At 49.2% G+C, this 26,982-nt stretch overlaps 1 protein-coding gene across 8 annotated transcripts in view; it reads right to left on the reverse strand.

Moving 5' to 3' along the window:
* Positions 1-26,982, reverse strand: part of SCMH1 (Scm polycomb group protein homolog 1) — a 170,439-nt gene continuing 143,457 nt past the window's right edge. For 7 of the 8 annotated variants that reach the window (XM_059374323.1, XM_059374322.1, XM_059374324.1 and 4 more), the window contains 5 exons: positions 20,449-20,649; positions 18,547-18,738; positions 9,032-9,226; positions 2,123-2,265; positions 1-1,183 (listed from right to left, as the gene is read on the reverse strand). In XM_059374323.1, coding sequence (XP_059230306.1) covers positions 1,058-1,183; positions 2,123-2,265; positions 9,032-9,226; positions 18,547-18,738; positions 20,449-20,649 — 857 coding nt within the window. In that variant the 3' untranslated portion in view covers positions 1-1,057. Of the gene's footprint in view, positions 1,184-2,122; positions 2,285-9,031; positions 9,227-18,546; positions 18,739-20,448; positions 20,650-26,982 lie in introns of all 8 variants that reach the window. The other variant, XM_059374326.1, reaches the window with a different exon arrangement.

Consider the following 26,982-nt stretch of genomic DNA (forward strand, 5'->3'; position numbering starts at 1 on the left):
TGGCATCTAAATTGGTTTTTATTTATAAACAAATTGACATAAAAGAAGTCCAGGGGGCAGCTGTGCTGCTGACTTGCTTATAAAGGAAGCATTTGGACAGGTAAGGGTACAACCAGATTCCAGCCTGCAAACCCTTTCCTCCCATCCACCTTATAGCCTTCGTGGCCGAGAATCATGGGGCCTAACCTTCTTCGGCAGCAGTTCAGGACCAGGCAAGGAGCTGTGGTAGAGGGCAGTGTGGAACAGGGGACTCCCATTCCCACAGATGAGGCCCAGGGCAGCAAAAGGCCCAGCGGAAGAAGAGGGGAACGTGACAGGAACTCTGTCCTCCCTATGCTGAGTGATATGGTCAAGGCTTGAAGGATATGTCCACCCCACAGAGAAAGTGCCTTCGGGCGATGTCCTTGTAAAGGGCCTACACGTCTCTGGGACCAGGGCGGCACAGACTCTCTCCTCCCGAAACCCAGTGTCTGGAGAGAAAGAGCAGTATGTACTGGGGGACTTGCCCTAGTGCTAGAAATAATAAGTTTAAACAATAAGAAAAGATCTTTTTTTAAAAAAGGTAGAGGTTTGCACCACGAGTTTGGAGTCTGGAGCTCTTGTGAGGAGGTGGCAGGCGCTGGGGGGCAGTGGGGTGCCGCACCGGGCCCAGCAGGTGGCTGGGGGCCTGGGTCCAAGTGTCAGTTCAGGGCCCTATCCTCTGAGGCCTCAGGGGTCAGCCCCTTCTTCCATCACCTGAAAGGTGTTCAGTCTAAGCGCCCAGTGAGAGGCCAACCAGGCTTGAGAAATAAATACGGAGAGACCTCAGAGGCGAGGCCGGGCTGAGGGGAAGAGTAGCGCCAGCCCCGGGCCACACACTCTCCCCTCCTCAGTCCTTCATGGAAGGACGTATCATGGCAGGGAGGGGGAGCAGCGGTGGCTCACACAGCCTCCGGAATCCTGAGGCGACCCTGAAGTCCACGGAGGCGCTAGCTGGGGGCTGCTTGGCTCCCTGTTCCAGGGAGAATGCTGACCCCCTCTGGCGGACCCCACAGGTGTCCAGGCTGCATCTCCCAGTTCAGAACTTGCCCTGCTTCAGCCGGTCAATGTGGAAGGAGAGCTTGAGAGCGGGCCCCAGCTTCAGCCCCATGTACTTCATCATCATGTCGCTGCGCAGCAGGAGCAGGGCCTTGCCGTCGATCTCCTGGGGGGGCAGGGAGGGCCGTCAGAGGCCTGGCTGGTCCAGCCAGCAAGTTCTGCACCACTAAAGCCGACCCACTCCCCACAGCTTCTGTGGCCCCCGCCCCTCCCACCCCCACACCTACTACCGAGCCCAGCAGGGGCTCCTTCCCAGGGCTCCTCTGCTTTCCTGTCCCTGCTGCCTGATGCTGCGGCTCCACCCTCCAACCGCTGAGGTCCGGCTCCCCTCCATCTCTTCCAGTAAGCCCCCCGACCCCCGGCCCTCATCAACTGTTACTCTGTGAGTTGTCTTCCTTCCTGAGTGGCCAGGGCCCCTCTGTGTGAGCTAGGCTCAGAGCAGCTGTGAGATCTTTAGGCTTGACCCAAGAGCACCCTCAAACTACCAGCATGAAAGACTGAAATGATCCTTGAAAGGCAGCCTGAGCACCCAAAGGGCAGAACAGTACCAAGTACTAGGGGCTTCAGGGAAATGGGTTTGCACCCCAAATCAGGAGTATGGTCACTGCAGGGGTCGGAAGAAGTGCCTGGTCACCCAGCCAAACGGTCACTTAAAGAGATGCTGGAGGTTCACAGAAGAGCAAGGACAAGATGGGGGCTGACGCGGCTGGAAAGTGGGAGCCTCCTGGCCGGAGACTCTAAGTTGGGCTGAGACCCCTGATTCTCAGGCCAAGGCAGGCCAATGGGAGAACAAGCGCTTCTAGGAAAAGAGGAGAGTCCTTCCCCTGGGCCTGAGCCCACTGGCCATGCACCCAGCAGGCATGTGTCTAATTCAGGCCTATACTACAGGAGTGGGCTGAATTTGGAACCCAATATGGGCTTCTTGAGACCCAAGATTCTGTTTTCAGGGTGTGTCCTGTGCTCAGTTTAAAGGGACCTCTAAGAGTTTACAAGCTGTGGAAGCAAGACTCCCAGTGGACACGGGAGGTCAGGCAGGGGCACCTACGTGTTTGCGAAAGAGGTCAGCGTGGGGTCCAAGCTGAGGGTCGGCTTCCCGCACAAACTGCATCACGTCCTCCACTGTCCATGAGGAGGGGTCCCGGCCAGTCAGTCGAGAGGCATCCCGGCTTTCCAGGTAGCGGTCGGAGCCTGCAGGACAGGAGGGAACCTGCCATAACGGGTGGGGACTGGTTTGTCATGCCTACCACTCTCCTTGGCATGTCCCCATGGCCCTAGGGGGAGGCTGACGGCACTGCTGGGGCAGAGCAGAGAACTGGCGGTGGCTGAGGGAGGGAAGCGTTCTTCCTTCCACAGAGGGATGCGGGTCTGAGACTGTTCTGAAGGCAAATCTTTGTTCTTTAGGAGTAGATCTGATTCTGGAGAGGGTCAGAAGGAATTTTACAGTAAGGCTGTGGTTCTGCCTGGACCTGAGTCAGCAGTAACAATGAGTAAGGGGATGTCATGGGTTCAGTGGGGACCTGGGGGGTAAGGCTGCTTTTGCCTTGGCCCTGAGGACCATTTCTGGAGAGACTTTGGGAGATGGGCAAGATTAGAGCCAAATCCTTGGGGTCGAGGGAGAAAAGAAGTGGTGGATGATACCCTGTGTCTCATCCAAGGCCTGGGGAGTAGCTAACCTTGGGACAGCCCGAAAATGCACAGAGGTAGAAAACAGTTTTGCCTGGGTTGCCAGGAATCTCGGTGTTAATTCAGGGCTTGCCTTAGAGCTTTTATCTCATTCTGGGCTCAAATCCAGTTCCTCCCATTTCCTCTGTGCGATCTGGGCTCTCTGAAATCTGAACTCCTTTACCACACATGGTCTAGAAGGTTCTCCCATCATCCGGCCTTTTCTACCTTTGACCGCATCTTAATCCCCCATCCCCATCCCCTTCTCGCCATGCTCCAGACACACTAGCTTTCTTTCTGCTTTGTGAATAAGCTATGCCTTATTCTTTGACCTTCAATCTCCTCCGTTCTTTCCCCAGGGCTTTGCATATCTGATTCCTTCTCAATATTTATCTCAAATATCAATTCCTCAGAAACTTTCACTGACCTCCGAGTAAAAGTACTCCATTCCCCACAGAGCTACTCTCAGTCTAATTACTCTCCCCTTTACCCAGCACATACCACTATCTAAAATAATTTCATGCATTTATGTTTATTGTATGTATTCTCCTATTTTCTGTCCTGCTATTTCCTTGTGATACCATGGTTTTTAATAAGAAACATACATATGTAGTCTTTGTCCTGTTTCTGGCACAGAGCTCCCCAAATTCTTGGAATTTCCTAAATGGTGAGAGAAATAAAGGGGTCTTTTGTATTTGTAACAAGACCTTTTCAGCCACACCTGAGTATGTTCAGGAGGTGACTTCTGGAAAGCCCCTAAGGATGGGGGCTGGTTGCCAATCTTCCTGGGAAGGAGAGTCGTCAATGACTTCATCAATTGTGCCTGTGTAATCAAGGTTCCGTTAAAATAAAAACAAAACAAAAAACCAGAAGGATGGGGTTTGGAGAGCACCCGCTGGTGAGCACTCAGAGGTGTGAGGGCGTGGCATCCCAGACATGGTGTGGAAGCCCGTGCCCCCTCCCAAAGGCCTTGCTCTGGGCAGCTCTTCCACTGGCCGTTCCTGACTTGCATCCTTTCATAAAAAGCTGGTAACCTAGTTAGTACCCATTTTCCTGAGTGCACCCGAGGAGGGGATGGTGGGAACTCCTGCCTGCCAGCTAGTCAGAAGCCCAGGTGACAGACTGTCCCATCGGAAGTGGCATGGGATAGGGGGTAGGCTGGTGGGATATGATGCTGTCTCCAGATGGGTTCAGGATGGAGTTAAGCTGTCAGCTCCCCAGGGGTTGTGGCACAACGGCTGGGTGTGTGGAGACACCAACTGTCCGGTGTCGGGGTGAGGTCCTGTTGAGTAGCTGGAGAGGGCAGGCTGCTCCTTCAGTCCCCAACATGCAAAGGATGCCTGGTCTGCCATGGTAGGTGTTCCAACAGGTTTGCTCACTAAGTGGAGGGTCACACACCTAATAGCTACTTGTGCACTTTGCTGTCTCCCTGGCCGGACTACGTCTGCCTTGAGGCAGGGACCTTGCCTTGCTCCTGTCTGTATGCTCCCCACTCAGGAGATGCCCAGGTGCACAGCTGAGGGTGAGCAGAACCACACCTACAAAAGCAGCAGGGTGTACTCTTCAACTGTCTCTTGCAAAGGCTAAAATTCTCCTCCATTTCCCTTCACTCTGGGTCCCAGCTCTAAAGGTGGAAGCACGCTTGCCTTGGCCCAGCCCTGCTCCCTGGGGAAGTGACTCCAGCACATTACGTTTCAGGCTCAGAGCTGGCACCAACAGATGGGGGGGCGGGGCGGGGAAGATGCTGGAACAAGCAGGGTGCTTACAGCCACAGAAATTCTGATGGCTTTTTAGGGGCAGTGGTGACAGGAAGTGGGAGAGGGCTCTGTGAGCCAGCCACTTCTTCAGGCCCTAACCATCCACCGTGACGTGCCCAGAGAAAGTAGCGGCAGGGATGGTGGGAAGCAGAGAGAATATACACTCTTGGGTGTGTCTCGGCCCATCTCAGACACTTCCTCCATCCAGGGGAGCTATGACTCAAACACACGCACCATGATGTTTTATATATCTGTATCTGTGTATCTATTATGTATCTAAATCTATGTATACAGATCTATGTAGATGTATAAATATGTATAAATGTATACATATTTATATATAAATATATATTAAAAATAAAAAATATTATAAAATTATAAAAAATAAAATTTAAAAATAAGAATTTATACATTTATACATATTTATACACAAATATTTAATGAGTTAGTCAGCCTTCTTCTGTTAGAGCACACACTCTAGGAGGGCAGGTGGCGGGTTGGGAGAGACATCTCTGAGATGGGGACCCTTGAGCAAAGACCCTGAGGCAGGAGAGTGGGCAGGAGGCCGGCAGGCCAGAGGGAGCGAAGGAAGAGAGAGGGGTACGGGATAATATCTGAGAGGGTGGGTGTGGGGGGGCATGGTGGCGGGTCACAGAGGACCCCGTGTACCACTGAAAAACCACTGACTTCCTGTGCAGTGGGTCGTGGAGCAGCGGGCAGGAGTGACTTGGACCGGCTTACAAGGGAAGAAAGCACACTCAGTCCATGCTGGAAATAGACACAGACTCTGGGCAAGGGCAGAAGGGAGACCAGTCGGCCGCTCTCTCTGTCCAAACAAGAGACGGCTGTGGCCCACCCCAGGTGGCAGCAGTGAGTGTGGGGAAGGGGGTCTGGCATGTGAACATTATAAGGAAACCCTCCCACTGGCAGCTTGTTTGCCCCTTAAAATAGCCCTTGAAGTTAATAATACATTATATGTTTATAAAAAAATAAAAATAAATAGCCCTTGGAGGAGGCAGCATCATCTTCACTTTAGAGATGAGGGAACTGAGGCCCAGAGAAGTGAAGTGACTTTCCCAAGAACACACAGCTAGGAAGATGATAAGTCAGTGCCCCAAGTCTGGCTTTTCCTATCCTGGTTTCTGCACGGTCTGCACTGGGACTCTCCCTCATGCCGGATGAGTGCAGCTGGTGGTTGCTCCTCAAGGAAGGCAAGGGTCTCAGTCTGAGAGTCACGAAGACAGGAGCGGCACGGCTAAGGCAGGAGGCCAGACTCACAAACTGGTGCCTACTCATCCTCCATGAATGAAAGAGAAGCGGACAGACTCAACAGCTGAATGCTTTGAGAGAACACTTCCAGCACCAAACAGAAAGAATCTTTCGTAGCCTTATGAGGTTCTTCAGGATCAAAAGAGATCTAGACCATGACCTGGCCAACAGACTCCCATATTGCAGAGGGACAGCAGAAGTGCCCTGAGGGCAATAGTGGCTCTGAGGCCAGTGCCCCACAAGGCAGTGGTCAAGAAGCAGACCTAACAAGAGAGGACGGTAATGTCCTCACATGGGATTGATTCAGCTTCCCAAATGATCCCACATCCCTGCTTCCAACTGAGCCTTGTCATGCTCCTGTGAAAACATCAGGCCACTGTCACCACGTCCCTAGTACACAGGGGAAGGTGAGGGCCTGAGAGGTGAGAGGACTCCTTCAAGACTCGAGGCAGGGAATCAACTCACAGCTCTGCCTGGACTGCAGAGCTCCCCACGCCCCCTGCCGCCTTGCTGGGGTGAGGCCTGGGAGGGGTATCCCGGCCTCTTCCCACCCTCTCCTCCTGCTCAGTGTCTCTGAAAATTGTCTCCTGAGACCACCTCTCTCCATTGCAGGCCTTGTCAAAGGAATCTTCTTACCCTTCCATAGCCTGGGGCAGGGGGAGGCCACAGCATGGGTGCAGAGGTGGCATCTTCCTGTCTCTCCAAGGCTGCTTTTAGGCCATTCTCCTATGAAAGCTCATGTTCTTCAGAAGCCAGATGAGTCCCCAGCCGTCTGCTCTTCCTGATCACTGCGCCTACAGATCTCTGGGCTTTTACCCCTTGTTAAATGAAGACCGTTTGGTACGTTGATCACTGCCTTGCGCTCCAGCCAGGTCCCATCATCACCCTGAGAGGCATGCACCAGTCAGCCACCTTGCCTCCAGTGACCTTCACCTCCACTCTCCTTCAAATACCTCCTGCCAAGGCCACTGTCTGTTTCTTGTCATCATTTGGAACAAATCCACTTCAGACATTTAAACATCCCTTTCTCTGACCCCAACCTCCCATCTGGGCACCGGCCCTGAACGTCAGTCCACGAAACCCATCACTGCCCAGAGAGGTTTAGCACATCAGACTGACTTGCAGTCTCCCCCATCCTTCAGCCTTGCCCCAGCGGCGCTCCTAGCCCAGCCTGCCCAGCTCCAGTGCCCATGACCTAAACAGCTGTCCCCGCAGCTCCACTGCTCTTTCCCATGCTCCCCCCACCCCGGCCCTCTTGCCCATCTAGCTCAACAGAAAACTTTAATACTCAGTCTTTTCTCACCCCACATCTAGGTTCCCAAGAACCAGAGAAGAAAACCACATCTCTTACAAAATGGCAAACTAGTCTGCAAACATAGCTGGGCTTCGGAGTTTCCCGCAGACCATTCCCTTCTTCTCACTCCACTCCCCCATCTTCTCTGGACCAGTCCACTCTGCAAGCACCCCTAAGCTCTTCCCTACGTGGCCCTCTCTCCTTTCACTCACGGCCACCATCAGTCTTCCCTCCGGTCTCAGAGAACACGGCTTCTGACTGACCCATCTCTCTATGCCCTTGATCCCTAAGCCTTCCACCACAGCCACACCTCACTCTCTCCTCTCTCTGGTAGGCTTCATTTCTCCTTGGAAGACTCAACTTGTCTGCTGATAAACACGCCCAGTGTGCTCCTTCTCTTGAAGACCTCCTTTGGAAGGTCACTAGTTTTCTTTTTCTCAAACCCTCCCTCACACCCCACTGTGCAATCTGTCCTCATCGCCTTCCACCATCACTGAAGCTGCTCCCATTGAGGTCGTCAGTCACCCACTCATCACCACATCCCAAGGACAGCTGACAGTCCTCGTCTCACCAAATCTCTGTTGTGCTGCTCTCTCCTTAAAATACTCTCTCTAATCCTGGCCACTACAATATCAGATTCTGTTTCTCCTCACATTTGACTACTCCTTGGTCTCCTTCTGGGATCCTCTTCCTATTCCCACTTCCTGAACTTTGCTGGTCCCCAGGACGCCATCTTTGGTCAATTGTTCTTTTCCTTCCTTCCCCCTACAGCCTCAACTACCATCTATATGCTGATGACTTCCCGGTGTTTATCTTCAGCTCAGCCTTCTTCCCTGAGAATCAGCCCTGCAGAGCCAGTGCCTGCTGGAGATCACCTAGATGGCCCATGGTCTCCTTGCCCTCTTTCTCTTCTAAGGTTGGTTCCCTCTCTCAGTGAATGGCACTACCATCTCCCCGCTACCCCATCTAGAACCTGAGGAGATATTCCTGCTCCCTTCTTTCTCACGATCCTCAAATCTGATTAAATCTACCTGGTGAATCATTTTTTAATTGCTTTACTCTTCTACAAACCTTCTACCACTGTCCCAACCCAGGCTTTCACCTGTTCTGATCTGGCCCACTCTACACCTCCTAACTGGTCTCTCTGGGCTGTCCTTCCTCGGATGCATCCTCAACGCAGACGTCAGGTAGCTACTCAAAACACATACCTGCTTAGGTCTCACCTCTAATCAAAACCTTTCAGCAGCTTCACATTGCCTGTAGGATCCACTCCAAACTCTACCATGGCATTTGGGTCCTCTGTGAAGTAGCCCTGACCTTTCCAGGCTTTTCTGTTTGATGTCCCACCATGGCATTTTATACTCAGCAATGGCACAGCGCGTGGAGTTCCATGCAGACCATCTGTACCAGTTCTTACCTGTGCTCTTGTTCCTGCAGCGTGCTCTTCCTGGACAGCTCTCCCTCCCCGACTACCCTGGACACCACTCACACGGCCAAGCTTTTAAATCGCAGGCAGGGTGTCAGTTTCTTAAGGAAGCTTCCCCTGGAGCCCCAGCTTGGGTTAGGCGTTCCTTCTTGCCACCTTTTCCTAGCACCCAAGGCATATCTCTGTACTCAAGCCGATGGTTACAATTATGTGTGAAAGTGTTTCTCTCTCCCGTAAGACTGAGCTCCTTGAGGACAAGAACTGATTGATTTTTGCTACCCGTGCCAAAGGCAGGTGGTGTTCAAATCAATGGCTAATAAAGAATGGGTGTGTCCTTCCCTGCCCCTTTGGCTCTAGGCCTTTGGCTCTCAGCTTCCATTATTCTCAAGCCAATCCCAGAGTTTCAGTTGCCTTCCGGGTACCTAGCCAGGCACAAATGTCAGTCTAGAGGCCAGCCCAACTCCCATTCCCAGGCTGGGGCAAGCAGAGCTCACTGAGGAAGGAGGGAAGGAGGGTGGGGGGGGGGGAGATCCCAGGTAAGCTTACCCCTGGAGCAGAGCCGGCGCACAGCTGAGGCAGTACCCAGCGGGAGGCCGCAGGATGGAACCAAAGGCCGGTACCCATGGGTTCGAAGGTTTTGGGAGCTGCTGACAAGGTTGGTGGGATTCAACGTAGAGTCCATTGAATCTGAGTGTGGCTCCAAAGACCGGGTCAGACTCTTCCCCAGGACAAAGCTCTCACCTGGAAAACAGGAAAACCAGAGTTAGAGCAGGAACTAGCCTGGAACGACTTCCACGGCAGTGGCCTCCCAGATACCTGTCTGGATGGAGTGAGAGACAGCTGGACAGAGCCCTCGGCTATGTCTCAGGAGGCCTGTACACTAGTCATGGTTCTGGCTCTCACTAGGTGGCCTTGGTCAAGGCCAGTGCCACTCTCTGGGCTTGGGTCTCTTTAGAGACTCTTCCTTTCAGACTAGATGGTCTTTGGAGTTTCTTCTGGTCTGGATGTCTTGTGCTTTTTCTGGATAAGGCGAACCTTAAAACAAATAGAACTATTTTAGGAAAAGGCCACCTCCTTATATACAAGATGCCAGCGCAGGGGACAGGGGCACTGGAGAAGAGATAAACTTACTTGCATGAGGGCACTATAGAAGATGACCCTCTCAGCCAGCAGGACATTTCAGAAATGCTCTTCAATGCCTGACTAAAGGCCTGTCAGTGAAGGGTCTGCTCTTATGTTCTCTCCCTCCTTTGGTATTTGCCTCATTCAAGAGAAATGCCCCAAGGAAGCCGGGCTCGTACAGTGGTGAGAGCGGGGCCGTGGAGACCAGCACCAGGCAGCCCCTAATACAGTGCTCCAGAACCTAAAGCAGGCTCCCTCTCGTGGCTGGGCTCTACCCACATCAGGTCAGTTCTTCAGCCCTGGTCACAGTGTCTCTGCCTGTGGAGGGTTTCTTGGGGCCTGGGCCACGCCAGTATGCTTTGTGGTTTTTCTTAGAGGCCGGCTGTTTAGGTCATGCTTGGGACTCACTGCGGTCAAGTGATCCATCACTATGGTCAAGGACATTGTCTGGCACACAGTAAGACCTCTGTGGCAAGATGGCTTAGGATTTTAGGACTAGTTTCTAATACTCACCTGAACTTGCCTGGTAACTAAGGGCATAAAGGCAAATCAAGCTAGTGAAGGGCCAGCTACTGGCCCGTCTTTCAGGGAGTAGGCCTGAAGGGAAGTGACGCCCTTCCCCAGGAATGGTTCTGAAGGGAGAATGCTGGGCACCTGAACCACAGCCCACCCCTTTTTGCAGATGAGCTTTCAGATTCCTGTTTTCCAGGAAAGATGATCACAGCAGCATCCCACATTTGAGACAGGAACAGGCACTCAAGTCAGCAGATAGGAGGCCTGTGTTCTAGGCCTGGGCTCTTTCACTAGTATTTGGTCCCAGGCAAGTTGTCTGTTTTCTCAGCACCAGCTTCCTCATCTGTAAAATAGGGGGAAAATCACGCTCTGTTCTACTGAGAAATCAAATGAGAAGATGGATTTACCAAGGTGGGGAGCTGTCATTTGATTTTTCACTCAGAGTTAGAGGGCAAACCCAAGTCCTCTGCAATAGCTCAAGGAAAAGCTGAGATCTAGTTTCTGTGTGTGCTGGCAGGGCGACCTTACCTTTCTAGAACTCGTTTTACCTGGCAAACACTGGGGATAGTACCGCTCACCTCACCTGAGGTCACAGATGTGAAGAATCACAATAGTACCGGGGCTCCCCGGCTGCCGATGCAAGTCAGCCTGTCTTGCTCTCAGCAATGCGAGGAAAGGCAGCTGAGACCTGGAGTCTGAGTGGAGGGGCCTGGCAATCAGGACAGGTGGTGCCCGGACTGGCAATGTCATCACATCTCTCCCACAGAGATGCAGCATCATGCCCACTGCTCTGGCAGGTCCCAGTGCCCTTAAGGCCGATGAGACGAGGGCCCAGCTGCCTCAGTGAGACAAGGGCAGTGGAGGAGACTGCAGTGCCTTCATGCTGTACTCCATGGTGCCCTGAGGGCCTCCGCAGGGAAGGCAAGTGAGTAATGCTCTGGGCCTCATCCCAGCTGCTAGCACAAGAGCTCTGGTTTTAACTTTTATGCCCCAGAGTTTTCATATAATCTTGCCTTTGCAACAAGGAGTTCTGCTGCTAAAACAAAAGAAACTTGGCAGAGGTCAGAACTTAGGGCTGAAAGACTTGAGTTCTATTTCTGGCATGACTGCTGGTCAGTGATCACTGCCTTTTTTCTGGGATTCAGACTGGCTATCTATAACAAGATGCTTAACTTCACATTTATTAAACATCAATTTAAATGAAATTTGCTGTGGATGTGCTAGACATATGAGAAAAGTCAGCATGAGAGGGAGTTCATTCCTTCACTGAACACATGTTCATGTACTAGCTGCTATGCTAGGGAGGGGTACACAGAAGGAGACAGGTAAGGACCTTTCCTTATGCACTGATTTTCAGTGAGAAGCAGATTTTTCTCTATCACCTTGCAAGGCTACCTTAAAAACAAGAGTTCCCAGGGGAGGATGGCAAAACTGGTGGGGAGAAGTCTAGAAATTATGCAAAGGAGACAGAGCCTGGGAATGTGCAGTCCACAGAAAAGTCAGGGGAGACAAATACCCCAAGGGCAGTCATGGGAAAGGAAGAGAATTGGGCAGTAGACTGGGTCTTTTGAAAAATAGAGAGTAAAACACAGGGCAGGGATTAAGAAGACAGATTTTGGCTCAAAAAGGAGGGCATTTTAACTATCAGAAGTGTCCATGAAAACACAATGTCTGAGATGAATACACTGAGATAGATTAAGAGTAGATCAGACAACGGGGCGCCTGGGTGGCTCAGTGGGTTAAGCCGCTGCTTTCGGCTCAGGTCATGATCTCAGGGTCCTGGGATCGAGTCCCGCATCGGGCTCTCTGCACAGCGGGGAGCCTGCTTCCTCCTCTCTCTCTCTCTCTCTGCCTGCCTCTCTGCCTACTTGTGATCTCTCTCTGTCAAATATATAAATAAAATCTTAAAAAAAAAAAAGAGTAGATCAGACAATACAGAAGAAAAGATTAGCTAACTTAAACATAGCTACAGAATTTATCAAAATAAAACAGGAAAAAAAGGCTAATTTTTTTTTTTAAGATTTTATTTATTTATTTGACAGACAGAGATTACAAGTAGGCAGGGAGGCAGGCAGAGAGAAGAGGAAGCAGGCTCCATGCTGAGCAGAGAGCCTGATGTGGGGCTCGATCCCAGGACACTGGGATCATGACCTGAGCCGAAGGCAGAGGCTTTAACCCACTGAGCCACCCAGGCACTCCAAGGCTAAATTTTTTTTTTAAAACATTATTACTGTGGGAAAACTTCAAGAAAATTCATATATATTTAATTGGAGTCTCCAAAACAGAGGTAACAGAAAATATACATGGAGAAAGAATAGTAGATATTTTTTCGAATTTGATAAAAACTGTAAACCCACATGTCCAAGAAGCTGAGTGGACTCCAAGCACAACAGGCATGAAGAAAACCTCACCAAAGCATAGCATAATTAAATTGCTAAAAACCAATAATAAACAGAAGACCTTAAAAGCATCCGTGGGGTGGGGGTGGGGGACCCACGTAATCAAAGAGAAGAATGGCAGCAGACTTCTCATCAGAGACAATGCAAACCAGAAAACAATGGGGGGTGACATCTTTTAAAGAAAGTGCTGAACAACAAAAAAGTCAATCCTAAACTCAGCAAAAGTATCTTTCAAAAGCAAAGGTTAAAAAAAGACTTTTTCAGAGACACAAAAGCTGAAAGACTTTGTGTCCAGTAGAGCCATAAAAAGGAGAAATGTGAAGGGAAGTCCTTCAGGCAGGAAGAGGATCTGAAACTCTGCCTCTACACTGAAAACATGAAGAGTACCAGAAATGGTAACTATGAAAGTGTAAATTAAAAAAAAAAATCTTTTATATTGAGAATGTTTTTTCTTGTATGTTAAAAAAAAGTCTTTAAAAGATAATTAATTACCTATTGGGGCACGTGGGTGACTTAGTTGGTTAGGTGACTGACTCTTGATTTCAGTTTGGGTTGTGGTCTTAGGGTCGTGAGATCGAGCCCTACACTGGGGTTCTCTCTCCCTCTTCTCCTGCCCCCTCCCTACCTCTCTCCTTCCCCACTCAAAAGTTAATTATCTATTTAAAGTAAAATAATAACAATGTAGAATGGGCTTTACAAAATGTGGAACAGTAAAATGTACAGTGACAACAGTACAAAGGTCAGGAGGTGGATAGTGAAAGTACACTGGTTAAGATTCTTACACAAATATGTAAAGCGATAGGATTATGGCTTTAAGGTAGGTTGTGATATGTAAAAAATGTATAATATAAACTAAAGCAATCACTAAAATAAAGGAGTTATAGCTTATAAGCCAGCAAGGAAATAGAACAAAATCATAAAAAAACTGGATTAATCCATAAGAAGGCAGAAAAAAAGAGAACAGAGGAAAGATAGAACAAATCTCTCCACCAAAAGCTTTTGTCTTTGTTCTCTGAGTTGCTGAAAGTATAGGTCTGGTTCCTTCATTTATATAATTACACTGTTACATTTACATAATTTTGATTATGAAAGACAAGGTCAGGGAAAGCTGAGACCAAAGGGAATGCAATTATTATACAGGATAAAGTAATTTGGAGTTATCTGCTGGTAGCTCGGAAAGGAGGAGGTATAGGATGAAAGGAATAGAGAACAGAGGAGAAAATGCCCTGAACCCAGAGTGCGTCCCAGAAATGGCGGCAGGCTGAGGTCCAAGGTGAAAGAGGTGGGTAAGATATATCCTGTAACAGCTTATAAGCATTAACACAAAGGTCTTTTTTTTTTTTAAGAGAGAGATTGGGAGAGCGAGAGAGCGTGCACAAGTTGGAGCGGGGAGAGGGAGAGTCTCAAGCAGACTCCCCGCTGAGCATAGAGCCTGAAGCCGGGCTGGATCCCATGACCCGGGATCATGACTTGAGCCGAAATCAAAGTGAACAGTTTGACCAACTGAGGTGCACAGGCACCCCACTGACAAATATTAAGACAAAACAAAAACGTTAAAATGCTTGCTGTTCTTTGTGGTAATTCCTCCCCCCACCCAAACTTCAGTATAAGTTTATCACAGTCAATAGCCTTGTATTCATTTCTCCTTAGGGAAATGAAGGCCGGGAACCAGATCAAATGTTTGGGGTAAAGCAGCTGAGGGAGAGATGGTCAGCTAGGAGAGTGGTCAGGGAAAGAGGGAATAAAAACAGAGTCAGAGTAGGAAACCTAGTCTGAATTATATGGGGTGGGAGTTCATTTTGTTATTGAGATGTGGATACTGAAGGAAAGGATTATCCCCAAATCTAAGAGGACTCACAGAGTCCCACACAAACCTCCAGCTGGTCTCCCTGCCTACTGGGTCGCTCCACACCCATCCATTCTCCTGCACGGGACCCCGAGCCACCTCTCGGAAGCACAGGCCTGGCTGTGGCCCTTCCCTGGGTCCTCACTGCTCAGTGATACAAAGCCACTAATGTGGTCAGTTAGCTTTGCCCACTGGGCTGCTGCTTGCTCTGCAGCCCCGACTCCCACGAGCCTCCAGTTCCTCTGACCCGGGGTGTGCTCCCTTTTGTCCCTCTCAGTCTCACAGGCTATTCAGTCAGCTGGTGCATTCTTCATCACACTCCTCTCTCCATCGCCTTGGAGCATCTTCACCTGGTTATCCTGCTCCTTCAGGTCCAAGACTTTCTTCTAGAAAGTCTTCCCTGACATCTGGTTTGAACTTTTGAACTCTGAACTCGTCCTGTGAAAGTATGTATCATCACAAATGAGCTGTTTGCTTATTTGCTCCTCTTCTCCACCAGGCTGTAAAGTCTGCATGGAAGGACCTGGACTCCTAGTTTACTATGGGACCCTCTGTGCGTAAACCAGAGCTTGGTGTCATGCAGCCAATCAATTCTGGGTTAACTGACTGACTGAATAAAGGACTCAATACAGGTACAATTAATTATGAACATTTGTGTCATCTTAGAACTCTGACCATTCTACCAGGAAACCCGGCATGGGGATGAGGAGGCATCCTAACAGATCTCACTGTTATTTGGCTTTAATCATGTGAATTTTAGGATTTGGGCGGGAGAACCACTTTATAAGCCCAGAAGACCAGGCTGGCAACCAGAACCACAGGGCTGCGGAACTTACTGCCATGGGCTGAATGGACCGGTTCCTCCGGCAGAGAGGAATGTGGGCAGGCCCCAGGCAGCAGACCTGGAGGGGCGTGCTGGGTGGTCAGTTACAGCCGAGAGAAGAGTCCCTGGGACCAGCAAAATGAGCTGTCTCCCTCTCCCGCTGTCAGTTCTGAGGGCTGGAAGGAGCGCACTCTCACCCAACCCTCAGGGGCCTCTCAGCTGACACGGCCCTGCGGGGAGCTCTGAAGAAGCGACCCTAATCTGACACTGTGTCCCCCAGGAACACCACCAGACCTCTTCTTTCACCCTGCTCATCGTCCCTCCTGGCTCACAGCACACGCACGGCACCCGGTACCCCTCTCCCCACGGACACGCTTTTGGAGCGGGCATGGAGTCGGTTGTGCCTCTGGCTCCCCAGAGGCCAGCACAGCAGCTGGCACGGAGTATCTGACAGCTGGCCTGCACTTTCCAAATGCCCATGTCACATCATTGAAGGCAGAAAACAGAGTTTGGAAAATTGCTGTAGGTAAAAGGGAAGTAAAGAGAACAACTGCGTGTAGTGGATGGTCCTTCACTGGATCTTGGATTAGGGGAAAAACAGCTAAAATGACATTATTCGGATAACTGGGGAAACCTGATAGGACTATATATATCAACTGGTAAATTTTATTAAATTTCTTTTTTCGAAAATTTTATTCATTTATTTGAGAGAGAGAGAGAGAGATTGACAGTGAACGCACAAGCAGGGGGAGCAGCAGAGGGAGAGGGAGCAGGAGACTCCCCACTGAGCAGGGAGCCCAATGCGGGGCTCAAACCCAGGACCCTGGGATCATGACCTGAGCCAAAGGCAGAGGCTTAACTGACTGAGCCACCCAGGTGCCCCGATGTTAAATTTCTTGAGTGCGAGAACGTTATTGTGTTCCCTGCTCCTAGGAGAAACACAGGCAAGTTTATTAAGGATCGAGTCTCTCATCTGCAGGTAACTATCAAATGGTTCAATAAATAAGAATACGCAGATTTAGAGAACAGGTATAGTAAATATTGCAAAAAGGGAAGTGGTAACTCTAGATGAAGAGTGCAGGGATGCTTACCATTATTTGTACCCCTTTTTCGTAGGGTTGAAGTTTTTCAAAATAAAACACTGGAGGGAAATAGTCCAATCTCACCTTGGGTTAGAAGGTTAATGGGCTCTGCCTTTGGTCACTATCTGCTATAGCCGAAGTGCATGACCCTAGGGCCTGGGAAGTGTGGAGACAAGCTGCAGGGCAGGGGATAGGGAGGCTCTGTAAGTACCCAGATAAGAGAACAGGTAGCTTTGGATGCTGAACTAGCAGAACCATGCAGCCGGGCAGAAGGGTGGGAGTGACAGACCCCAGATCCAAGGGACAAAGCAAAAGAGAGCCCTGTGCAGATCAGGCTCTTTGGCAGAGGTAGGGGTAAGTCATCAGGAAAGCACAGGAATTGATAGATGCTGGAGCAAAGGGTCAGGAAGGCAGCCAGCCAGGCAGGTGGGAAAGAGGCTAAGGAGCACAGGAGTGAGAAATCTAGGCAAAGCTCTGGCTTGTCTGGGCACAATTAGAACACTCACTTCAGAGAAGCAAACAGAAGCTGGGGGGAGGGCAGCCAAGTTGCTAGCACCCAGGATGGGACACAGAAGTTGAGAGAGAGTGAGCACAGGAAGGCCCAGAAAGTTGGCTGAATCGGTCTGAAAATGAGGGCAGGGAGAGGGGCAGCCAATGGTGGAATGTGATAACCTGGTCTTTGTCTCTTAGTTGGTGAGGTAAAAGGGCAGAGTGGCTAAAGCTTGCTTCCTCCTATCTGGTAGCTGAATCAGAGAGATGCAAGCTGCAACAGAATTCCCAAGAAACCTCAGGCTTCAATTCCAAACTCCCTCCGTGACTGCAGGCCCAGTGGGTACAGCCCTGCCGGTCTCGGCACACTGCTACCAGTACAATTCTCTTCGTTCTTAACGCTGCCACTCCACTGAAGAGTTCTGGGGTCCTGGGTCTTGGAGAAATCTGTCTGCAGACTAGCAGCTAACCTTAGTGTACACTAACCCCTCTCGTGTATCCATTCTTCCAGAAGCTCAGGGAGGCCTCACTTTTATGCCTGAGTGCAGCTCAGAGCTCCTGAAGGCCACCTGCCTTTGTCCCCACTGCTGCCATGCCTAGCCCTGACCCCCAGTGCAACACGCTAAGAACATATTTTTCTGTTCTCAGATTCTGATATGAGAGCAAGCAGGAGAGCAGGTTACAGAAGTTGCCTCCCAAGAAATGGAGCAGTGAGGGGGACACAGACACATCCGTGGGACCAGACCGGTGTGGCCCTATCAAGGAATATTTGAAATTCAGGTTATCTTTTTGCCCTGCACCAAGTCATAAGAGCAGTGCTCATGGGGGTGCAGAGGTCTAGATAGTGGCCACGCGGGGGTGCTGGGTGAGCAGTTACTTCCCCAGGCACGTTCTCAAGAAATGGCACTTCTAGAAGGAATGAGTTAAGACAATGATAAAAAGACACTGGAGGATGCAGTGTGGGAACAAGACTCAGAAGGGCCCCCTCAGACTTTGGCTCCCTCACCAACGGGCAGCATGGCCCCAGCACTGAGTGCACCAGCTCTCTGCTCCTTCGCCCAGGAAAGGTCCCTGGAACTCGTCTTAAGGGCCTTTGCTCCCTCTCTCCACAACCACCTACCTCGCTATGTGCGGGGCTGAGCTCGGCTCCCCTCCCTGTCGTGCTGGGTCCCGGGCTCCAGATGAGCGATGCTTGGTTCCCTTACGATGCTTGGTTCCCTTCCCTCCGTAACCCTCTCGGAAGTGCTTAGTCACTGATCTGGCCCCGGCCACGTGGCCGCCGCTTTCCCCGCTGTGGGTCCGCTCTGCTAACTGGGAGAGCTATTTTCCAGCTCGGGTCGTGATGGCAGGAACTTGAAATGACTTGCTAGACAGGCAGTGCTGGCGGAGCTAGGGCCACACGCCAAAGGAAAGAGCAGACGGCCAATCACTGGGGAGCACATTTCTCAATCTGTAGCCTGAGACTAAACCTTCCCGTTGGCAAGGGGGAGCACCCTCAGGCCTTGGCTGCCGGCTTCACACGGGGAGGGGTGCTGTGACTTTAGCGTGGCTCCACAGGCCGCGTGGGGCTCAGAAAGGGAACTGTGAACCACTGTTCTCTAGGGATAAAAATCCAGAGGACAGAAGGTTAACCCTAGAGAGAGGAGACAAAACCCTGGAGAGAGCAGAGTTGGGAAGAGATGGAGGAGTCCCATGCTGGCAGGCGTGGGGGCCGGCCCTGGGCCCTGGCTGGCGCGGCGACCAGCCCTGTGCCCCGTTCCTAGCCCAGGCCCCATCCCAGCTCCTACCTGGTAGGTACCTGTCGCGGCTGTGGCCGTACTCGGTGGTGGTGAGTGGCAAGTGGGTCTGTGTAAAGGGCTGGTTGCCAAACAGATTGTCACTGCGAAGGTTGTGGCAGAGTTTCTCCAGGAAGCGCAGGACGTAGGTGATGCTGTTGACTGCTGGGAGGTTGAGAGTGTGCTGTTCACGGTCAAACACGGCTGTGGAATTAAGGAAACAGGGCTGAGCATGTCAGCCTGGCAGTGCAGGGCAGCGCAGGGCAGGAGGAGCCCAGCCCACCGCTTGCCTCCGGCTTACCTTATTACACAAAGCAATCAGTGCCCAGGTTGTCCCTCCCTCCCCTCCCCTCCCTCCCTCAAGGGTTTGATTTTTGCCTCCAATTCCAAAGGGCTTGCTGTAATGGGAGTGGCCAGGCCAGGTCTGTTGCACCGGGGCTCTGAAGTGATTTTACTCAACTTGTGAAAACAACTGTGAACATAACTCTATCTGCTCCATCAGTTGGCAGGGCCTCCTCCAGGAAGTCTGCTCATTTCGGGTTTTCTTTCCATAAGAACTGCCCAGGAACAGAAAAGCTAGGCAGACAAGCAGAATACAGCTGTTGCCAGCAATGGTTTAGGTGCACGATCTGATCTGTAGGAGGGCACTAGAGTTTCAGCAACATTTGGAACCGTTCCACGCTTGGTTTTATTTTACTCCTTATCTATTTCTATTCAAGAAGTATCTGTATAATCCTTACAAAGCAGAAGGCCTTCACATTTGTCTCTGAGGGCAGCAAGGAAGTGGGGAGATAGGCCATTCCCAGGAACCAGTTTTGGGGCAGAAGAAGAACCCTAGAGAAGGTGTGGGTAACAGCAACTCCACAGAGGCAGCAGAGGTGGCTGGATCCCTGCAGACTACCCACAGAAGCCTTGGCCTCACAAGGAAAGGGAGGCTTGATATCCCAGCAGTCCTCAGCCTTCTAGAAAAATGCCCTCCATGCCTGCCCTCATCCTCCACACAGCCAACTGCTCCCTTGTCTGGGTTCCCACACCACCTGTACACATTTCTCACACATCAGAATACCTCTCACCTGTCACCTCTCCTCCCCCTCCCCTGGCCAGGGCCTGGCAACAGCCTCTGGCATATAATACAGGCTCACCAAAGGTGTGCTAACAAAATAGTTATTTATGGGGTCTTCTACAAGAATGCAGGGACTCCTGGGGTCTTCCGCGTCAGTGGGGCTCCTGAGGCCAGATGCTGCGCCTCGTTAACGGGGAGGGGTGGGAGACCGCGCAGTGTCGTGCAGTTCAGACCGAAGGGCTGCAGGTCAAGTCTTCATAGGTTTGGCGGGTAAGGAGTGGGGTTCTGGACTTGGGAACATTGAAACAGAATCAGGGCACAGCAGGAAAAGTGGATATTCTCAGTGGAAACAAAAAACACAGTGCAGTTGAATCAGTCAGAGCAGGAGAGACAGAGGGAATGGTCTTTCCCACTCTGCCCTGGGATTCAACTTCCTTGTAACAGGGCTGGCATAGGACAGGGCAGCTAAAGAGTCCAAGAACATGACAAGAGTCTCGTGGTCCCCCGAGGCCAGGTGGGAGGCTATGGCAGTCTGGGGAAGCTCCTGTTGCCGCAGTGCAGCCCCTCTGGATTCTTCTGGAATGCCTTTACAGCAAAATACATCTACTTCCTGTATGCAGAGGCTGAGCCGGGAGATAGGACAGGAGGTATTCTACTTGGCACAGGTGTGCATAAGACTCAGAAGGGTTCTGGGAGTCGAAAAGGAAGACTCTTGGAGGAAAGGAATCCCTTCCCATGTCTCCAGAGCCTACAGGCATGAAGGAGGAACGAGGAGGCCTTGCCAGAAATCTCCCCCTGGAGAAGGCCTGCCCCACTTGGCCAGGTGGCCGCACCAGCCCCAGGGGGCTTACCTGAGATCACTTCGCCACCGTGGCCCTGTTTGAGGAAGCTGAAGACGGTTTTCTGGTGGTATGCACAGTCAATGCAAGCCTGGACAGCCTGCTGCAGAACCACGGAGGCGCGGGCCGGCCCAAAATGGTCGGGGAGCAGCTGGACCTTCTTCTTATCTAAGTGGGGGCCGGGGCTGCCATTCTTGTTCAAGTAAATACAAACTGCAGGAGACAAAGAGTCAAAGCTGCTTAGAGAGCGCCCAGGGTACAGAAATGACGTAACAGTGCTCTCTTCTGTCTCTCACACTCTGGGCTCTGGTCCCTAGCAGGATTCCCAGCTGCCAGGCTGGTGAAACACTGCGGGGAGGGGGGCAGAGGGTGGCTGTGTCCAGCTGCAACCAGCCCAAGTTGCATGACCAAAGGCTCTGGGAACACAGCCTGCTGGAAGGACAGCCCAGACCAAAAGCCAAGGCACAGAACTTGTACTTTGTCTTCCTTGTGCTGAACAGGGCATCTAAACAATTCTCCGGATGTACGTCCTTTCGTTTTCAGGACTCAGTCACCTCACACACCCCTTGGATCTCTCATGCTGTGTAAGGAGAGGTCGGGTCCATGGCACTGTCAGCCAGAGCGCGCTGGTGTGTCTTTGGCCTTGCACTTAGAATGGTCACACCACAGGTCACCTGCCTTGGTTTCTGTTCTGGGCCTTGGAATCACTTTGTTCTCTTCTTTATTAACACTCAGGCCCAAAGAATGTAGTAAAACAGACCAATATGGCAATGAAGAAAAGCACAGAAAGAGCCTGAGGGGCCCAGTTAGACAGTGTTGTCTGCTTCAGTAGTTCCTCCTGTCACGCCAGCTGGGCGCTCTCCTACTGTAGCCCTCTTCCTGGCACGGGGCTAGGTAGGGAGTAGAGGGGGCTCAGGAGTGAGAGGCAGTCTGCCACAGAGCTGCTGCTTCATTCTCTGGAGAGGACCCACGGCAGCCTGGTCAGTCATGACATTCTCTCTTCTGATGGGCCTTGCAGGCCCCACTCGAGCAGGGCACTCGGCTTTCTCACACTGCCATGGATCACTAACTGAAAGAGGAACAGGTGGGCAAAGGTCTTTCTTGCTACTAAAGGCAAAAGAGTTAAGAGCGGGAGCTGTGTTGGCTGGGGACGGACGGCCGTCCTTGTCTGTGGGGCCGTGGCTTTAGCCTCTGTAAAGTGAGGGCGCTGAGCCACATGCTGTCTGAGGACTCCTCACCTCATTCGAAGGGAAAGCAAGATGGAGAGAAGGAAATGGAAAATAGTAAGAGAAAGGCAGGGTGTGGAAGGTGAGAAAGAGAAAGAGTAGAGGGTAAGCAAGATGAACTGAAATACGCCTTCAACTCCGTTTTCTCCTAAAACTCTCCAAAATAAGCCAGACAATAAAGGGGTCAGCTTAAAATTTTGGAAGCTAGAGAGCAGATAAGCAAAGTAGCAATTGGCCAAGCAGACCCAAGAGAGCCAAATCTTTAACTAAGAATGGGCAAAGATGAGAAACCAGCTGTGTCATTTCTAATTCACAAAAGGCCCAAGAATGGGCATTTGTCCCTGGAGGTGGGTATGAAGGCAGATCTAATGAAAGAAGGACTGGGTGACCTCTGTTAAGTAATAGCTAGGACTTGCATGTCATGAGTGACTCCTTCACTGAAAACAAAACAAGTAAAAATGTAGGAACTCAAAGAGCTAAGAAGAGTAGTGAAAATAAACGAAGGCCTAAATCTACGAAAAGAATGTTCATAGCCATAAGAATGTTCACAGCAGCTTAGTCGTAACAGCCTAAAATTAGAATCACCCCAAATGTCCATCAACAAGATGGACCATACAAATTATGGTATACTCATTTACGGAAATAGCAGAGCGGTACTAAAGAGTGAACTATTGATAGCGTGCTTCTCAAAACATTAATTTTAGTGGAAGAAACCAGATACAAAAGGTACATATAGTATAATTCCATTCATATATTAAGTTCAAGAACAGGAAAATCCAATCTCCAGGGATAGAAATCAGAATAAAGTTAGGAGAGAAGACTGACCATAAGGAGGCATGATGTAACTTCTAGGGGGTGGGTAGAAATGACTTTTATCTTGACTGGGGTTGTGTTTACAAGGTGCTTACACAGATTAAAACTCATCTGATTATACATTAAGATATGTACATTTCACTGCATGTAAATTTTACTTAATTAAAACACATGAAAAGGAAAAATTAAAACCAGTCCAGTTGACTATAAAAAAGAAATTCTACATGGATTAAAGGGTGAAATATAAGAGGCAATCTATAAAACCTTTATTTTCTTTAAAGACTTATTTGAGAGAGACAGGGTGAGAGTGACTGACCAAGAGAGGGGCGAAGAGGCAGAGGGAGAGAGAATCTCCAGCAGACTCCCCACTGGGCAGGGAGCCCGACTTTTATGGGGCTCAATCCCATGACTCCAAGATCATGACCTGAGCTGAAGGCAGACGCTTTACTGACTGAGCCACCCAGACACCCCTGAACTATAAAACCTTTCGAAGACCGTGGCAGTTTAAAAATGTGGCTCCCTCCGCCAACAACAACAACAGCAGCAACAATTAAATAAATTAATAAATAAAGACATGGCTCCCAAACCTTTGACAACTCTTTCATCAAACTCTGTGACATTTGGCCAACAGACTATGTAGAAATGACACTGTGTCAGTTTCTGGGCCCAGGTTTAACTAAGAAGCTGACAGTTTCCATGTCCTCTTTCTTGAGACATCCACTCTCAGAACCCAACTACCATGTATGAAGAGGCAAAGCCACCCTGTGGAGAGGCCTATGTGGAGAGAATTCAATAGCCAAAACCCACTTGTCAGCCATATGGTGTAAGGGGGTCCTCCAATCCTAGTTAAGCCACCTCAGCTGACACAGCATGGAAAAGATGCAAGTGACTGCCACCTAGCCCACATTGTTGTTTTAAGCCATGAAGTTTGGTGGCAGTTTGCCATGAAGCAAAAGATTACTGGAAAGGATTGTGGTACCAGAAAAAGGGTGCTGCATTAACAAAAGCCAAACATACATGGCACTGGCTTTGGGACTGGGGAAGCAGAAAGCAATAAAGGCCCCAGAAAGGGTATGAGTGAAAGCATAAAGGGACTTGAAGATAAGCCTATAAAAGGTTGGGGGTCAAAGGATTCTTTTCCTTTTGTGCCATCTCTATCCCCATTAGTCTACCCGGACAATGCTTCCACCAGAATGATTCTCTTAGAAATGTGAGAATGGATGCCTACAGGTTTGGGGGAGGCTGCCAGTGAGAGCTTAAGGCAAGTGGGAAAACCTTATTAGAAGATAGAGGATGGGAGTCACTTGCTAGGTAGGGAGTTAGAGTCTGACAACACTGTCGCCTTCAGAAACCTGGAACCAGGAAGTAAATGTAGCTGGAGGACTCAAAAAAAGCTAGAGATTTCCAGACAAAGTAATGAAAGTGCCAGGTGGCTTCTGACTGCCTATGATAAAAAATGCAAAATGAGAGAGATAAGCTTAAAAAAAAAAAACCATTAAAAATAAAAAAGCCCAGGACTCAAGAGTCCACATGTGCTTCTCATTTCCAGTCCTTCCAGAAGACAAACAGTTCCAAATTAAGAAAGGGTCAAATCCAGAATGGGGCAATAAAATATTTAAAGGGTCCAGAATGATTAAGACTATGCTTCATACTCTTTCTGACCAAAAGGCCCTTTAAGAATCTTAAGGGCCAGTTTTGCAGATTCTTTCCCTTAACCGGTAAGTTTAAGAATCTCAAGTGCATTGTCTCATAGCAGCCATATAGGAAGCCTGAAGTAGAGAAGGGCTTATCTTCAAAAGATCTGAGGTGTGGCTTTTGTCTAATGAAGGAAATCTCAACAATATTCATAGAAAACCCCTCAAGTTTCTGAGAGAATCATTCTGGTGGAAGCACTGCCAGCTCAGACTAAAAGGGACAGACATGGTACAAAATGAAAAGAATCCTTTAAGACCCAAACCTTTCAAAGATGGGATGAAAACCAAGAAAGCAATCTCAGTTTTCCTACAGAAAAGGAAGGATGATTCAGAGGACAAAACCAAGACACATGGAAAACCACCCCAGGAAAGCAGTACTGGATCTAGTTAAGGGACTGGCAACATGTGCCCAGCTGGATTTCAGAATTTCTATAGACCAGTGACTGCTCCCTCTTAAATGAGTGTTTATCTGTAAGTTATCTGATGCCTGTCCCAACATTGTATGCTGGGTATGTGGGAAGTAGCCGATGTTTTTTGTTAGTTCACAGACCTTCAGATTGAGAAGAATTATACTCAAGGAGCAATTACACTCGAGAATCTGCACCTGAGAGGTTTCATTTGCTCCTGGATCTGACTTAGATAATGCAATCCTAGGATCAAGAGTTATAAGGGGGGGGCGCCTGGGTGGCTCAGTGGATTAAGCCGCTGCCTTCGGCTCAGGTCATGATCTCAGTGTCCTGGGATCGAGCCCCGCATCGGGCTCTTTGCTCAGCGGGAGCCTGCTTCCTCCTCTCTCTCTGCCTGACTCTCCGCCTACTTGTGATCTTTCTCTCTGTCAAATAAATTAATAAAATCTTTAAAAAAAAAAAAAGAAAAAAAAGAAAAAAAAAGAGTTATAAGGGGATGGAACTTTCCCAAGTAGGAAAAATGTAATAATTTATGTCCAGGGAGTAGAGTGAAGTGGTTTTAAAATGTTCCATAATTCTTTGACCCTCTTCTCATAGAGGAGTAGGGTCTATTTTCTTGAATCTGAGCTCTGTGACTGCTTAGTCAGTAGAATATGGTGAAAATGATGCTATGCTAATTTTCGGGCTTAAGTTTTATGAAAATGGAAGTTTCCACTTCCTGTCTCTTGGGACACTTGCTCTTGGAATGCAGCAACCATGGTGTGAGGAAGCCCAAGCCTACCCTTTGGAGAGGCCAACAGCCAGCACCAATTTTGCTACCATGTGAGTGAATCTTGGAATTGGATCCTCCAGCCCCAACTGAGCCACCCCAAATGATGTCACGTGGAAGAGAGATGAGCTGTCTTAATGTTAAAATTAACAGTTGAATATATTGATATTGCCCTTTTCTGGCATATAAAAGGTTATATACCTTTTTTAAATGTTCATGCTTTTGTCTTGTTTTAAAAATTCTTCCAAATCTTAAGATTGTAAAGATATTTATAACTGTCATGTTTCAGTTTTGTACTGCAGCCATGAAATCAAAGGTTGTAAACAAAACAAAACATTAGAGAAGGGTTCAGTATTTAAGGAATGTAGAAATGGTCACTCCATCCTAATTACAAGTGAAAAGCTGAACAAATGGAAAGATTAACAATCCTTTTTAGATCCTTCAGAGAAGTGAGGTCACAGGGCAAAGTGCCGCCGCCCCCAAGTTTGGAGAGATAGATGAATACTGAAAATCACATTTTACTAAGCAGAAACCCATAAGCATAAATCTCCATAGTAACCAGTGCCAGGGTAGGAAAATCTAAACAGCAACTGATGAATCGCTGCAAGTTTAGTGTGGGCAAGTCTGAGAGTTAGAAACTCCAGGGGACCCCGTTTTGGAGGAGGGGTGTCCCACAGTTTTGTCAGTTACCTTTGGGAGCTCAGCCTATGTTCTCATAGTGAATACTGGAGAAAAATCCCCTCATGCCTCCAGCAGCGAGTGCAGAAAAGGGACCATTTAAAAACACGCCAAAGTGTTCTACTCTTCTTAACAAGGTCTACCCTCAGGAAAAACGGTTTTACCACAGCCATTTTACCAAATCCTGCCAGGATTTGATCCAAGCCTAATCTATCTGGGAGAAGAGAAATACCCAATTCCAGCCCCCTCCAGCCATCCTGTCGCACCTAAGGGCAGGGAGGATAAGAAATACTGGTGAAGTTCACCATCTAGGGGCCTGAGCCCCCACCAAAGACTGAGACTTAATCATAGGATTACAGAATATTTTTCCTCCCCCAGCACCTTACCATCACATTACTAAAGGCCTATTTATAACAACTCCGTTTACCTAGTACATCACGTATGGCTATCAAGAGGAAAATTACAAGGTATACCAAAAGGCAAAAACTGCAGTTTTAAGAGACAGAGCACAAGACTAAAGTACACACAAAAGAAACTAGCCTTAGACTGGAAAGTGTAAGAACTTAGATTCAGACATGGCAGAGATGTTGGAATTATTAGACTGGGAGTTAGAACTATGATTAATGTGCTAAGGGCTCTAAAGGTAAAGTGGACAGCACGCAAAACAGATGTGCAATGTAAGCAGACAGATGGAAATTCTAAGAGAGAATAAAAAAGAAATGCTCAAGATCAAAAACACTATAACAGAAATGAATACTTTTGATGGACTCATTAGCAGGCTCATTAGTGGACATGGCTGAGAAAAGAATCACTGACCTTAATGATATATTAATAGAAATTTCCCAAACTGAAAAAGCCAAGACAAACATGACTGAAACAAATGCCGAAAGCTATCTAGGAACTGTGGGAACACCACACACAGTAGGACTACTGGCAGAAGAAAGCAAGGAACAAAAGAA

This window comes from Mustela nigripes, chromosome 14 (genome assembly GCF_022355385.1).
Source record: "Mustela nigripes isolate SB6536 chromosome 14, MUSNIG.SB6536, whole genome shotgun sequence".
In the NCBI taxonomy this organism is placed as follows: domain Eukaryota; kingdom Metazoa; phylum Chordata; class Mammalia; order Carnivora; family Mustelidae; genus Mustela; species Mustela nigripes.